Genomic DNA, 15,393 nt, shown 5'->3' with positions numbered 1-15,393 from the left:
GTTACATCACTTGGAGCACATTCATCAAATATCTAAGTGTATGTCGCCAAGTTCCAAAACTCGAAACGTAACAAGTGCAATGTCACCTACCTGCTCCCTCTCTGTGGGATCCAAGAGCCTTCGATCTCCAACACCAACACCTGCATCATCAACATCCTCATTCGTAATCGGGAGCAGTGCTGCTGCATCCAGTGTTGTTATTGGAAGTATGATTGACTCCTCTCCTATCAGTGATTCCTCAGAAGGATGACTTGACGACTACGCCTGTTGCTGCTGCTGTCAATGGATCTTCATTCCAAAAGAGGACCAGGAGGAAGACTACTTGTAGTGTATCCTCCAAAAAACAATTAACTGTCAAATAATCGTTTGCAAGGGCACACAAGTATGACAGCAATCACACAGTTGCACAGCGGATTACTGACGCCATAACAGCTATGCTGGTATTAGATGTGCGTCCAGTATCCACCATTACCGCAGTGGGGTTTCAACAGTTAATTGAGGTCATGTGTGCTCGCTACCGGATCCCTTCTAGATTCCACTTTGCTAGAACAGCAATTCCAAATCTGTACAAGGACATTAAAAAAAACCTTATTAATGTCCTCAGAAATGCCGTTGTACCCACTGTCCACTTGACCACTGATATGTGGACAAGTGGGACAGGGCAAAACTAAGGATTTCATGACTGTGACAGCCCACTGGGTAGGTGTATTGCTTACAACAGCAACATCTACCAAAAGACAGCTGATACAGAGGCAGGCTACTCTTTGTATAACTGGTTTCACTAAGAGGCATACCGTTTAGAACCTATTAGTAAAACTCAGGGAAATCATTGTTAAATGGCTTATCCCACTTGGACTCTCCTTGGGATTTGTGATTTCGGACAATGCCACCAATATTGTGAGAGCATTACATCTGGGCGAATTCCAACACGTCCCATGTTTTGCTCACACAATTAATTTGGTGGTGCAACATTTTTTTAAAAATGACAGGGGCATGCAGGAGATGCTCTCCGTGGCCCGCAAAATATCCGGACATTTTAGACATTCGGCAAATGCTTGTCAAAGATTACATGACCAGCAGGTACTGTTAAATATACCCTGTCATCAGCTGAAGCAAGAGGTAGTAACTAGGTGGAATTTTACCCTCTATATGCTTCAGCGAATGGAGGAACAGCAAAAGGCCATCCAGGGCTATACAACGGACTATGACATAGGCCGTGGAGGAGGAATACACCTTACTCAAGCGCAGTGAAGAATAATTTCCATGTTGTGCAAGGTTCTCAAACCCTTTGAACTTGCCACACGTGAAGTTAGTTCAAACACTGCCAGCTTGAGTCAGGTGATTCCCCTCATCAGACTTTTGCAAAAACAGCTGGAGAAACTGAAGGAGGATGTGAAACAGAGCGATTGCGCAATGTATGTCGGACTGGTGGATCAAGCCCTTGATTCACTTCACCAGGATCCAACAGTTGTCAATCTATTGAAATCTGAAAAATATATTTTGGTGACCATTCTGGAGCCTAGGTTTAAGTCATACCTTGTGAGTTTTTTTCCAACAGACCGAAATCTAAAACTGTATAAAGAGATGTTGGTAAAAAAATTGTCAGCTGCAGCCGCACATGAAACGCCATCATCTCCTTCAGTTTCTGCAGCTGCCAGCAAAAGACTCAATTTTCCTTACAGAATGCCTGCTGGTCATGCAGATCGTTCACCAAAAAATGACATCTGGTCAGGCCTGAGAGAACTGCCTACTAGTACCATGTCTTTTACCATGACTATGTGTGATATGGTCTCCATTCACAGAATGATGGAGGACTATTTCAGAGATAACATCCTAATAGGCATGTCAGACAGTCCCTTTCAGTACTGGCAGGAAATATACAGTAGGCAATTTGGAGGCCCATACACAAACTGGCTTTGCAATACTTAAGTTGCCCACCCTCCAATGTGTACTCCGAAAGAATTTTCAGTGCAGCTGGCCACCTTGTCAGTGATTGGCGTAGGAGGTTACTTCCTCAAAATGTGGAAAAGATGATGTTCATTGAAATGAATTACAAATTCCACGAGGAATACCTCTACCAACAATTACATGACAAAATTACAGAGGCGCCTATGGTGGATTTCAGTGGGGACAAATTAATATTGTGTGAAGAAGAGGATGTACACACTGATGGGGATGATGAGGACAAGGACGACAACAACTAGTAATGTAAAGCCAGTTTGTGTATGGGATCATTTTCATTTCCATGTCCATATCACATTGGCAGCTTGTTTTATGGGGGTCCAAACAAAAGAATAATTTCAGCCACAATTGGCAGTCCTTGTCGCTGAAATGATTGGTTTGTTAAACTGTGAATTTCCTGATTCGTATACATCATAATGGTGGGTGGGAGGGCCCAAGGACTATTCCATCTTGCACCTTTTTCCTTTCCATTATGTGCTGGTTGGGGCATTGCTGCCTGACATTTTAAATTAATGTTATGGTTGGTTTAGGAACCAATGATTTGTTTTTAAATAAATGTATTATCAATTTTACAGCCAGGGGCTAAACCAATGAATTTATTTTTATTAATTATTCAGCCAGGGGCTGCACCCAATGAATTGTATTTTACTTTTTTTAATTAAATTATTATTAAATTATTCAGCTCGGGGCTGCACCAATGAATAGTTTTTTAATTAATTTATTATCAATTTTACAGCCAGGGGCTAAACCAATGATTTTCTTTTTATTAATTATTCAGCCAGGGGCTGCACCCAATGAATTGTTTTTTACTTTTTTAATTAAATTATTATTAAATTATTCAGCTCGGGGCTGCACCAATGAATAGTTTTTTAATTAATTTATTATCAATTTTACAGCCAGGGGCTAAACCAATGATTTTCTTTTTATTAATTATTCAGCCAGGGGCTGCACCCAATGAATTGTTTTTTACTTTTTTAATTAAATTATTATTAATTATTCAGCTCGGGGCTACACCAATGAATAGTTTTTTAATTAATTTATTAGCAATTTTACAGCCAGGGGCTGCACCAATGATTTTCTTTTTATTATTCAGCCAGGGGCTGCACCCAATGAATTGTTTTTTACTTTTTTAATTAAATTATTATTAATTATTCAGCTCGGAGTTGCTCCAATGAATTGTTTTTTACAGCCAGGGGCTGCACCAACTATCAATTCTTCAATCCTCAAGGGTATCCCAACCATCATCTTTGCACAGTCCTCAACTCTATTAATAATTATATCAATCAGTTTTGAGCCAGCAAGCTGGATGCAACCATTTGGCCCTTTAACTAGATGAAAAAATCAATATTGTTAGCTATGAGGTGGTCAAAATTGACAGAAACGAGTGGAAATAAATGTTATTGGGGTTATTAATACTGTAGGAACAAAAAAAGACCCATTTTATGTTAATTTAGCTGTTTTTTTTAATTTAAGAAAAAATCCAGATCCAAAACCAAAACACGAAAACAAAATACGGAGGTGAGGTTTTGGCAAATCCAATCCAGATCCAAAACCAGGGGAGATCCAGATCCAAAACCAACACAAGGGGGTCGGCACACGTCTAGTTAATATATTATCTGTACACACTCACAGATCATGCATTACAAATATATCACCCGTTCAATAGAACAGGTGATATATATCTTTCAGTGTGTACCCAGCATTAGCCAGATGGGGCTGGTACGTGATATTTTGGTTTATAGCTCTTTGTCATAGCAATTTTCCATATTTCATTTGCTATTTAAACCATACCTATATTACGCAAACCACACCTCCAACATTGTCACGCCCATTTTTTAAATTGCATTTGTTGGTAGAAAAGCTGGGCCTCTTGCTCTTGTTTGCCCCCCAAGCTGTAAGGAGGAGGAGGAGTGGGTGGGGTTGGTAAAAATAATAATATAATAGATCCTATACTTGTATACAGTCTAAGACACATATTTGTGATATATACACAATTTCTCAAGCTTGTACAAGCAGATCAAGGTCTTCATATTTCTATGTTCACATTCACAAGGAACATTCATTTTAAATTGATTATAATGTCTTTACAATTTCAAAAAAATATGAAGTGAAAAAGACTGTTCAGGAGTATATATGAATGACATCAATGCAAACCATTTACATTTTTAAGAACAGTGAGAATACCCTCAGCAATAAACAAGCCACAAACACAGCACAGCGGCCATTTTTTAGCTTTCATCCGCCTTGTTGTGTTTACTAAGAGATTTTCATGATTTCAATAATGGGTCAAACAAATAATACAAAATAATATGTTAGAGATGACAAAAAAAAACACCACATTTAAAGGAATGAAGTGCAAACAATGATGTTTCTGGGAGATAAATCTATCAGCTTTGTGTTCCACACACAATACAGCTGCGTTTAAATCCTGCTTTTCATCATATTTCTTTCACTGAAATCTAAGCAGCATTTAACTGGTTTTAAGAATGATAAAAGCAAAACTCAGCTGTATTGTGTGGTACACTCTCTGTTGTATATATACAATAAGATTTGCAAATCATTTTCATGCTGAGAATAATGTAATGTATTACCCACTGTTATATCAACAGTGTGGAGCCTGCATATGGAGAGAGGAAGGGTCAGTCAGATGGGGCAGGAAACAAGCATAGGATAATATACTGCAGGACATTTGTAAACTGTGCATTGTTTGCCCATTTTCTGCAATGTATGACTAATTCTTGCTAGATGCTGCCTTTTTCTCTGTAGTTATTATATGCGGTGATAAAATAAAATTATTGTATTTTCCAAAATAGCAACAATTAAACGGTGACAATTCACACTACACAGCACTGAAGGAGTGTGCACCTCATTCTGCTACTGACTTCCACTCTTTAACTTCATTTTCTTATCATCGGGAATTAGTTACAACAGGTAAATTAAACGCAACCAAACCTACATCAATATTATCAGAAATCATTTAAAGTCATAAGTGAACAACAATTCTTCTAAACATTTTCAGAATTATGCTGCAAGCCAGGAAAGACAGTTTAGCCCCTTCAGTTTTAAGTATTTTTTTTATCCCTGTGCTGAGTCTGTTTTCAGCTTTCAGGCTTTTCAATACCAGACCTCTATATCTATAATTATTCCGTAAAGTACCCATTCAAAACATATTTTGTTTTATTCCAAAAATACTTTTTCATTAATCAAAACAGAGGATTAGCATGCACAGTAGTTTCCGGAAGCTGGCATAATAGCAGAAACGAATGTATTTTTTTCCCATTTATTTACTAAACAAAGATGAACAAACAGTTGAATAGGAAGCATTACCCAACCTTTCTAATTAGCTGTATGTCTCTCATTTGTTGGGGTTGATTTTTTCATACTTGTACTCTTGGCACACAAACTAATACCACATTTTGAGGAACTTTTGTATATGTATATACGAGGGTGGTTCAATAAGTCAGGTAACAAGACCTCTCACATTTGTAATGTTCTCTATTTCATTCTAATTTCCCGCCAGGCCAGAGCAGGTAGACCACTGTTTCCCCTCACAGCCATTAGACTGCGCCTCATATCAGTCCTACTGTCCCAACATCAGTTGTAAGATGGCGGGGCTGGCGGAAATATGGTCAAACATTGAGATGCGTAGTGTGATCAAAATTCTGTATCAAAAGGGCACATTAGCAGCTGAAATTCATTGCCAACTTGTCGAGGTGTATGGTGATAGTGTCATGTCACAGAAACAGGTTTGGTGCACTGCCTTGGATAACAGCAGGAAAGACATTCAAGATGAGCAGCAATCTGGCCGGCCAAACACGTCCACTACAGATGACAATTTGTGCTGCATTGAAGGTCTGATTCAGGAGGACAGACACATTTGAGTTAGTGATATTGCTGATGAACTGAACCTCTCAGTGGGTATTGTGCACAACATCGTTCATAAGCAACTGGGGTACAGGAAACAGTGTTCATGCTGGGAACCGAAGCAACTCTCAGAAGTTCACAAAACCAAAAGGATGGAAATGTCTCTCGTGCACTTGATGCGGTACCATGAGGAGGGAGTGCAAATCCTGCAGCGCATTGTTACAGGCGATGAAATGTGGGTGCATCATGTGACACCAAAGACTAAGCAAGCATCCATGAAATGGAAACACGTATCTTCCCCAGCCTCAAAGAAATTCAAAACAACTACATCAGCAATGAAGGTCATGGCGACTATGTTTTGGGATCACAAGGGCGTGCTTCTTGTTAATTTCCTCACCAAGCTAGATACTGTGATTGCTGTTAGAGTATGCTAGTTTAAATAGTTTACCTAAAGGCTCACCCACGCCGATTATAGTTCTTGCTTAGATGTAGTAATCTGTGCTCCTGAGATCTACTCATTGTTGCTGACCCAATTCCATATATAATTTAGCATTTTCCTTATCCTGAAGTTGGCTATTCTTATGAACCATGATTGGTTTGCTGCCAGCCCTGACCCTGAATGGTTTCCTTTCTATTTTAGCCCTTGACTTTGAGGTATACAATTGGATTTGTTGAATAATTATCAGTTTGGACTTGGAATTCTAAATATTATAATATTTTATTTGCCCTTAAACATTATTATCAATGTATATTGGTGTTAACCTTTATATGCAGGAAGAGTTCACCAGATACTAAAGCTGCCAGTACACAATATGCAATACTTTAGAGCACATAACTATTATCCATGGGCAGCTTAACAATAAATACTTCAAAACCACTTGCTATTTGTACACTTGTAGATGTTACTGTACTGGATAAGGTCAAGTGTTAGTATTATACTGTAGTCTCTGTGTGTATTTATATTTGACTTACTATATACTGTACATCTAAAATCATCTGTAAGACCTGGTTAGTGTTCAGTCTACCTATAAACCACAATAATAGAGTTAAAGTCCTGGGAAGGGACCGGGTACCAGTAAGCGTGTCAAACTTTAAGGAAAAGGCTGTTGCTATAGTTCAGGGGTTTCCAACCACGGTACTCAAGGCACACTAACAGTCCAGGTTTTAAGGATAGCGTACTTGAACACAGGTGACTTAATTAGTACCTCAGTTATTTTGATTTAACCATCTGTGCTTTAGCATGGATATCACTAACACCAGGACTGTTAGTGTGCCTTGAGGACCGAGGTTGGGAATCACTGCTATAGTTGATTGCCTATATTTGTGTTCTTGAGGTCTTATCACCTCTCTTCAGGTTTAATATAGAACTGTGACTTTATCCATATCTCCCTACATTTAGGCAGGCGAAAGCAGGAAAAAAATAACTACATCCATGATCTGCCCGTATTCAGGGCCTGATTCAGACTTGGGAATAAAGTGAGATATCTCTCTCAACTGTGAACCTGAACAAACCATATTGCAATGCAAGGGGTGTAAATCCATAAAAAAATTTACATGTGGGGTAAATACTGGCTACTTTGGCATGTAGCCCACAAATACTGCGCAGCTTTATTATTACTCTACAATTTAGATGTCAGTTTGGAAACACTCCTCCCAAATCTAAATCTCTCTGCACATTTTAAATCTGCCCCACCTGCAATGCAGCATGGTTTCACCAAGATGATCAGTTGAGAGAGATATTCACTCTATTCTCAAGTCTGAATCAGGCCCTTTGTCCCCATCCAGCAACAATTCTGTATGAAACTCCACTTTTTTTTAAGGTCTGCTAATTGGGACAGTAGGACCAAAATACAAGAATGCCAAAACACATTTTGATAAAACATCTCCGCTACTGATACACTTCTTACTTTCTGTTCTTATACTCTACTTTATAAAGTACTATTTACTGAAGAGGAGTATTCAAAATTTGTAAACATGACATAATGAGCACGGCAGAGCTCAAAAATCTATTGTACCTAAAGTTCTCGTATCTGATATATTTTAAAAATAGAGTACAATCACAAACCTGTAATGGCATCTCAGGATCATATTCAAACTTTGGGATCAGCTTAGACCACGGCTCAAACTTCTTGCTCTCTGAGTCGATGTAATAGTCAAACACGGTCCCCTGGGATGGGAACTTGATGGTTTTAAATTCAGTCACCCACCATTTGCTAAACTCCACTCTGTAATCAACTAGCTGGAGGACAAAAAAAAAAAAAAGAAATATCATTAAATATACATATATTCTGCTGCCGCTGATATTTTGAGCAAGATATAAAAATATCATAAAATGATCACATCAGATTCACCAGAACTGTCATTTCTACAATACTTGCATTATTGTAACTATAGTCTATTTGTTTTAGCGTTTCAAAAACATTTTTTATTGAAATAAATTTTTCGTAGAACATAATAGCAGCTTGGTGAAGGGGTAGATAAAGCATAATTCCCCCTCCTCACTGAAGCTTACAGTCTAAATTCCCTACCACACATGCCAGGATCCATTATTGTCAGCAGCCAATTAACGTATATGTTTTTATAGAAAACCGGTGCACCAATAGCAAATGTACAAAATCCACAAACTTAGGGTACTGGTTAGAAACAAACCCATGACACCAGCATTTGAGGATGCAATGCTAACCACTGTGCTATAGTGTAAGCAGCATTAGTTCATGGTGAATGAGTATGTAATGCTGGCTGTCAGGATGCCTCCTGTCACAATACTGACAGCGGCATCCCGATGGTTGGTATTCCGACAGGGGTCAGGTAACTATACTTACCCTCCCCCCTTCTACCCCAACCTTAACTCTCCCTTCTTGTAGCCTAACCCCAACCCTCCCCACCCCGCACCCTAACCCTCCCAGTTAGTTCCTAAACCTAAGTCTCCCCCCTTCGTGCCTAACCCTAACCCTCCTCCCTTAGTGCCTAAACCTAACTCCCCCCAGTGGTGGCTGACACTAACCCTCCCCCCTAAGGGTGCCTAACCCTAACCTCCCCCCCTCAAAACCAAACGCTATCCCACTAACTGACCTAAACCTAACCCTTTCCCCCCAAGGCTGACGCTATGGGTGCCCCGGCCTAACTTCGCTCGGGCACACTAAGGGGTCTATGTACTAAAGCTTGATGAGAGATAAAATTGTGAGAGACAAAGTATTAACCAATCAGCTTCTGTCATTTTTCAAACACTGCTTGTAAAATGTAAGTTAGAAGCTGATTGGTTAGTGCATTATCTCTCACAATTTTCTCTCTCTCCAGTCTTTGATAAATACCCCCATAAGAGTAGCAACCATTACACGCTGCTGTGCCACACTACCCTGAATCTCCCGCTTTACCTCCGGCAGCATACTTGAAACAAGGGAGCACCCGTTGAAACGGATCATTGTGTGGCCACGCCAGCGGGACAGCTTCACAATTGAGGTAACTCCACAATTCACAAGTGGGACGCCAGTGTGTATGGATTACTCTCATATGGCAGTTTACTTATTAAATCAGCGTGCTTTTAGATGCATACTCATATGAACGAATGACTGCATCTCACTAAATCAGCTTTCATTCATTGCTGTGCTGATGGATTGTATTTGAAACAGATACCAGTTAAACAATCAAGTTGCTAATACTATTGTAACAAATAAGTATATTTTGTGGTTTGGATTCATGTTGCAAAATTAAACAGTTGTTTCATTTTTATTATTTCTGAATTGACATATGTTACTTCTATGTGAAATATTTACTTTTGAGTTGAGTTTTTTAAGATGTGCTCATGCTCTTATTCAAATTAAACCATGATTAGAGAGATATAAAACAAGCCTCATGTTTATTTACTAGAGAGCAGACTTATTGATTTCTATATACATTTTTTCCAATATAAAAACTACTGAACACCTAGCGCAGTAATCGTCATATGTACATTTTTGTGCTTTCAATCAGAGATATATCTCTGTGGTCCTAACCCGACCGCAGTTACTAGCAGCAGAATTTTGTGTATTAATATCACATTCACTAACAGCGCCAGGAATTGCAGTTAACTACAGCTTTGTTTGTATTTCCCAATATCCAAAAAAATATATCTCCATTTAGCAAAAAGAGTTCAATTAAGGTCTTCTAAATAATATTTGTAAAAGGTAATAGCAGCTTTGGTGCATGCTAAAGTTGACAACAGCATGCACTAAACAAAGAGTTACATATTTGGTGACTGGGGCGTCAGAACGATTTTATATGGGGGAGGCAAGGTGCCCTCCCCTTCTCTCTCCAACTTACCTGTTGTGGTTGGAGGCGGTTCGGTAGCACGGGGAGGAAGCGGTTGGCACCACGGAAGAAGGGGAGGGTGGGATCCACCAGGAAGCAGAAGTTGTGCATTATATCAATAGTCTGCACAGCCCCTGCCCTGCCGAAGGATGAGGCATAATGTGCGGTCTTTTAACTTGAATACTGCAGATAACACCTCCCCCTCCTCTGTGCACTGCAGGGGCTGTGCAGCCTATTGCTATAATGCACAGCTCCTGACCGTCCACGGCAGCCGCTCCACTGGTACCTTAGAAGTGTTTGGAGGGGGTCACTGCTACATTGTCCCCCCTGTTCTGAAATCTATGTTTGCTGAGTAAACACAACCATTCTGACAATGAAATACAGAACTGGGACATAAATCCTAAGATAAAAAAATAATAATGTTACTTTATAAATATGGATTTAAATAAGATTTCCAATATACTTTACAGAATTAAGGCCTGATTCTGAGTCAGACAGATCTGCGGCTGCTTATCTGTTCAGGGCTGGCTGTATTTCCCCTTCGTGCTAGGGACCTGGAAGTGACGTGAGTGAGGGCGGAAGTGCAGTCCCTGCCCATGACAGCCAGCTAAAGAAGTACTTTGTCCCCACTTAAACAAGTTTGTTGTCCGCTCGCCACGCTTCGGGCACGGTGGTTCGCTATGCTCGCCACATGGTTATATTCCCCCTCTATGCCCACTTGGATGGCAGGGAATGATGCTGGACACTGGCTGATGATGTCAGGGTCCTCTCCGTGAAGGGGATTTAGGCATTACCATCTGTTCAGTAGCGGTAGTCTACTTCCTTCCTTATAAGAATGTAAGAATCTGCCCGTGTACACTAAAAATCTGTGTGTCAGCATATGGACACTTATGTCTGCAGTCATAACCATCATCTTTAGTATCTGGACCTCTGATCAGGCACGGAAGCCGGCATACATGGCCATGACATTCCCACAGAACAGAAAAGTTCTATGCGTTCCCATGGTCACAGCCCAATTACGCCCATTTTATAGATGGTGTGTGCTGTTGACAGATGGATCAATTCATATGCACTAGCGAACTCCTTTCCGTGTACGTATAGGAGTGAGATTAGCACACCGTGGAACAGGTAAATTGGCGCTTTTAGGTATATAAACGTTCTGCAGACAGACAAAATGTGCTTTCAAGGAAAGAAAAAGGACTAGTAATGCAAACAGACTGGCCAAAATAATTTTATTTGCAAAAGTATTTTTTAACCTTTTTTCCGTTTTACAACAAAAGCCTTGACATTTGCCAGCTTCTTAATATCGATTTAATGGTGTGGCAAGAGATTAAAACTTAAAGCGCAGAATTTAAATGAGTGACCTTAGGCCAATCCACAGGAGGAACCGAAGCTGGGAAGAAATGTTATTTACACAGAACGGTTTTTACAATGTAATCTCAGGTGAAGGCAGAAAGAAAGAAGGCTTCTCTTTGCATGAAGTACAGGTTCCAGTAGAATCAACATGGTCAATGTCTTGAGATTAGAGTTTACGCTTTCAAAAATTGATTTACAGTCTAGAGGCTAGACCAAAGTATTCAGTTTAATAGACTTTAATTTACCAGTGCAAAACTGTATAACATTTGGATATGTATTCTTTTGGGCATAAGTGTGAATTCTGTTCCTGATGTATTAGCCCAGGAATCACAGATTTCAATTGCCTTTGACTGTGACGATGATGCCATATGTACAGTAGCAGTCAATGTGAAAACCGAGGGGGTCAAATTTGTTTACTCGCATTAGGACAATTCAAAAAGGTTAAGGATTTGTTTCTGCCATTAATTATAAGAAAACTTAAGGGCTCATGCAGAGTTTGCTATATGTTTGTATTGTTTGTGTAAAATGTGCCCTTCCGCACCAAAATGCGTACACTGACACCCATATGCAGATTTGCACTTAGCACTTCTTATGACTGGAGAGGCATAAACAGGTGAAAAAAAGAGGCAGGGAAACATATGGCCAAATACATTAAAGAGCATGTTTAAAAAATTGTGACTGAAATAGCCCTGAAAGCATACTTGCCAACTCTCCCCGATTGTCAGGGGACTCCCTGAAATAGTACCAATATCCCTCACTCCCTGAAGAGTCTAGCAATCTCCTTTATTGCACCTTACCCCCATTATATAGCTGTTATACAAAACGCCTCACAGAGATATATATATTCAAATGGGATCATCATTATCATTTTCCTGCATTGGTTATAAGGCACAATGATCCATATGGCTACCTGCATTTTCTAAGAAGTATCAGTGTGTTTTCATCAACAAGTAGATCTTACTAACTGCTTTGGGGCTTGTTTACATGTGGATGTAAGTCAGGTTTATGACACGCCTCTTAATATAGCAGTACACGCCCACTTTACAGCCGCACTCATAGGTGCTGCTTTCACAATCTCTCTGAAATGCTTTTTCAAAAGTAGGGCAAGTATGCAGCTGAAAGACACACAAACAGGGCAGCCAAGAGTTCTGACAACCCCCGGGACTGGGTGGGCATGGACAAATCCATGGTGCATGTCCAGGGCCGGGCGGCTTCAGGGGAGGGGGACAATCAGTGTACCTCTATCTGAACCTCCTCGCTGGCCGCGCCTGCATAGCAGTGCAACGGCACATCGGACAGTGAGAGGTGACTGCTGCAGCAGCAGCAATCTCTGCTGTCTCACTGCCCATTACCCATTGAATCTTTAAAATAAAAAGCAGCAGATGTTTGAATTTAATTATATCATGTATGGTAATAAGACTGTGTATATGACACTTCATTACATTGTTACAAAATGCATTATCTAAAGCATTTGAGCCCTCTAAGCATACTTGACACTCTCTCCTGGAAATTCCAGGAGAGTCCTGGTTGTGGGAGCGGGGGGTGGGGGTGGGGGGCTTTCCTGGCCTCCCAAGACATGGCCATTCTCAGGGTGAGCGGTCATAAAATACAACAAATCACGGTTTTAATCAGTGGGTGCAGGGTGATATGATGTTTGCTCCCATTCCCCCCATGTAAAGTGTTGCAGAATGTAGCCTTAACCAGTGGGAACGGGGCAGTGATGGAGAGAATGCTGGTCCCATCTGCCCCCTCCGGAACTTTGCCTGATGGAGGCTTTGTAACGTCTGAGAGTATGCCTCTAATGACCTCCCTACATCAAAGTTATTGCAGTGCAACCACTTAGTTTAAACAGCACTTATCCTGCCCCCACATCTGCTCAGGTGAGTAGCATATGTGCTTAACTTACATTTCCTCCTCGTTTGTGAGTCTGGTCTGTGACTCCTACCACCCCCATTCCCCATTTCTCTTTGTGTTTGTCAGTCCCTATTGTGTTTTTTTCTCCAATATTTTATGGAAATCATTATTACATAGGAATTAAGTAACACAATTGGTCTGGGAAAAGATAACGGCATTATAAAACTTGGCAGTGATAATGATGCTATACTGAACAGTCAGCTCTGCAGGCAGACTTCGCAATACTTGTAATATTCTACAATAACCTGTATATTAGGCATTCATCTCTAAATATAACCATTAGACAAATATAATTACAATAAAAAAAAAATAGGTTTCGAGTGCATATAAAACTCTGCTGAAAGTTTTTTCTGCTAGACTCAGAAATTAAAGTGCCCCTTTACCAGATGGCGAGACTAAAAATTACAGCAGTTTAACTCAAATTAATTCCATCTTGGCTGGAAATGTAGGCTTGTTTTCATATCAGCCTCTGCTGCTTTCACTTGCAGAAAACTTTTTCTATAATCCCATTATCTATATGCCTTGGCTTCTTTCGACCGGCTTCTGGATTAATGTTGTGTTCAACAGCAGAGGAAAATATTTTGTTAAATGAAAATACTATATGCCAGTTACAGTAATCCCCATAATTCTTCTATATTGTAAGCAGGCAATGATTTTACAGCTATATTAGATCTCAGCTCAGTGCAGTTTTAATAAAAGGAGCCTTAAGATTATATCTGAACAAGTCGTAAAACATTAGCCGAGCCTAGGAGACAATAGAATTAACATCTTCCATGAAAGCTTGTTCCAGGACACTGTATTCCGACATGCTGAAATGCTGGCTGCGTAGATATTTATCATTAATATTTTACAGATGTTTTAAGGCTTGATTAGTCCTAATCCAAAGAGCATGCAATTGGCTTGTGATAATCCAAAGCACCAGTAATACATTACATATAGAAACATAGTAGAAAGATTAACAAGATGCTGGAAATTTGTATTTAACATAAGTAGATATAGGTGAAGTTGCACACAAGGCACCTAATGCACGTCAAAAAATGGAGACTAATGTGAAATCAGAGCCGTAACTAGACTTTTTGGTGCCCTGTGCCAAAAAGAGCATTGGCGCCCCCCTCATTTTTCAAAGGGACATAATGCATCCAAAAAAGGGCCATGGCTTAATGGGGAAGGGCCAGGGAAGAGATAGGAGAGGCCAGGAGATGCTGGGGATGAAATAAGAGGAAGCTACAAGTAAGAATGATAATAAACAGAAATTTGACAGGCCCAAACAGCGCCCCCTGCCCTGCGGTGGCCTGTGCGATGGCACTGGCCACACCACCCTAGGTACGGCCCTGTGTGAAATTACTGGCCTGAACTTTGTATGAATCTAGGGAATTGCATCATGCAACTCTGCAGACTGTCTGCCACGTTGTCACTCATATTGGGGCTGAAGCAAAGTTGGAAGCATATACGTAAAAGAAAAAATATGCTCTAAAATCTCAAGAAGCATCCAGAAAAACATACGAAAGGTTTATGTCAGGCATACTTGCACCCATATTCACTTACACCAAACTAGGTTATAGATCTCAAGAAAAAAGCCTTCATACAGTCAGCAGAGACTTGGTTATGATACGCCAAGGGTGGGGGCACAGGAGATAAAAAGTATTGGAGTTTTAGCTTTGCTTTTAGACTGGAGAATCAATGTCAGCCTTTCTGGTTGTAACCTGCATTTCCTGTAAGGCCCCCCAGGACATATTAGCTCTGTGGTAACATTGTAATTTTATTGCCTTTTTATTTGAGTGCAAAGGCTTCTAGACACCCTAGGCAAAACTTTTGCCTGCGCCTTTCACCCCTTGCTCCCCTTTGCACAGGTGGAGTGCCGGATACGTTTTGTGTGGGTTGGGTATGAGATCCCGGCGATTGGGATGCCGCTGGCCAGAATACCGACAGCAGCGTCCCAACAGCCAGAATCCCGACACCCATAAAGACAAAAAGGAAAGGGTTAGACACCGGGGAGGTAGGGGTACGGGT

General features: G+C 40.4%; 1 protein-coding gene across 1 annotated transcript in view; it reads right to left on the bottom strand.

The window, feature by feature from the left end:
- DNAH9 (dynein axonemal heavy chain 9) overlaps positions 1–15,393 on the bottom strand; it is a 319,894-nt gene that overhangs the window by 172,550 nt on the left and 131,951 nt on the right. The window contains exon 37 of the mRNA XM_088468617.1: positions 7,892–8,065. Coding sequence (XP_088324743.1) covers positions 7,892–8,065 — 174 coding nt within the window. The remainder of the gene's footprint in view (positions 1–7,891; positions 8,066–15,393) is intronic.

This window comes from Taudactylus pleione, unplaced genomic scaffold (genome assembly GCF_031769625.1).
Source record: "Taudactylus pleione unplaced genomic scaffold, aTauple2 ptg000012l, whole genome shotgun sequence".
NCBI classification, from domain to species: Eukaryota; Metazoa; Chordata; class Amphibia; order Anura; family Myobatrachidae; genus Taudactylus; species Taudactylus pleione.
Note: the sequence above shows the minus strand (reverse complement) of the source record. Positions and strands in the feature narration are given on the sequence as shown.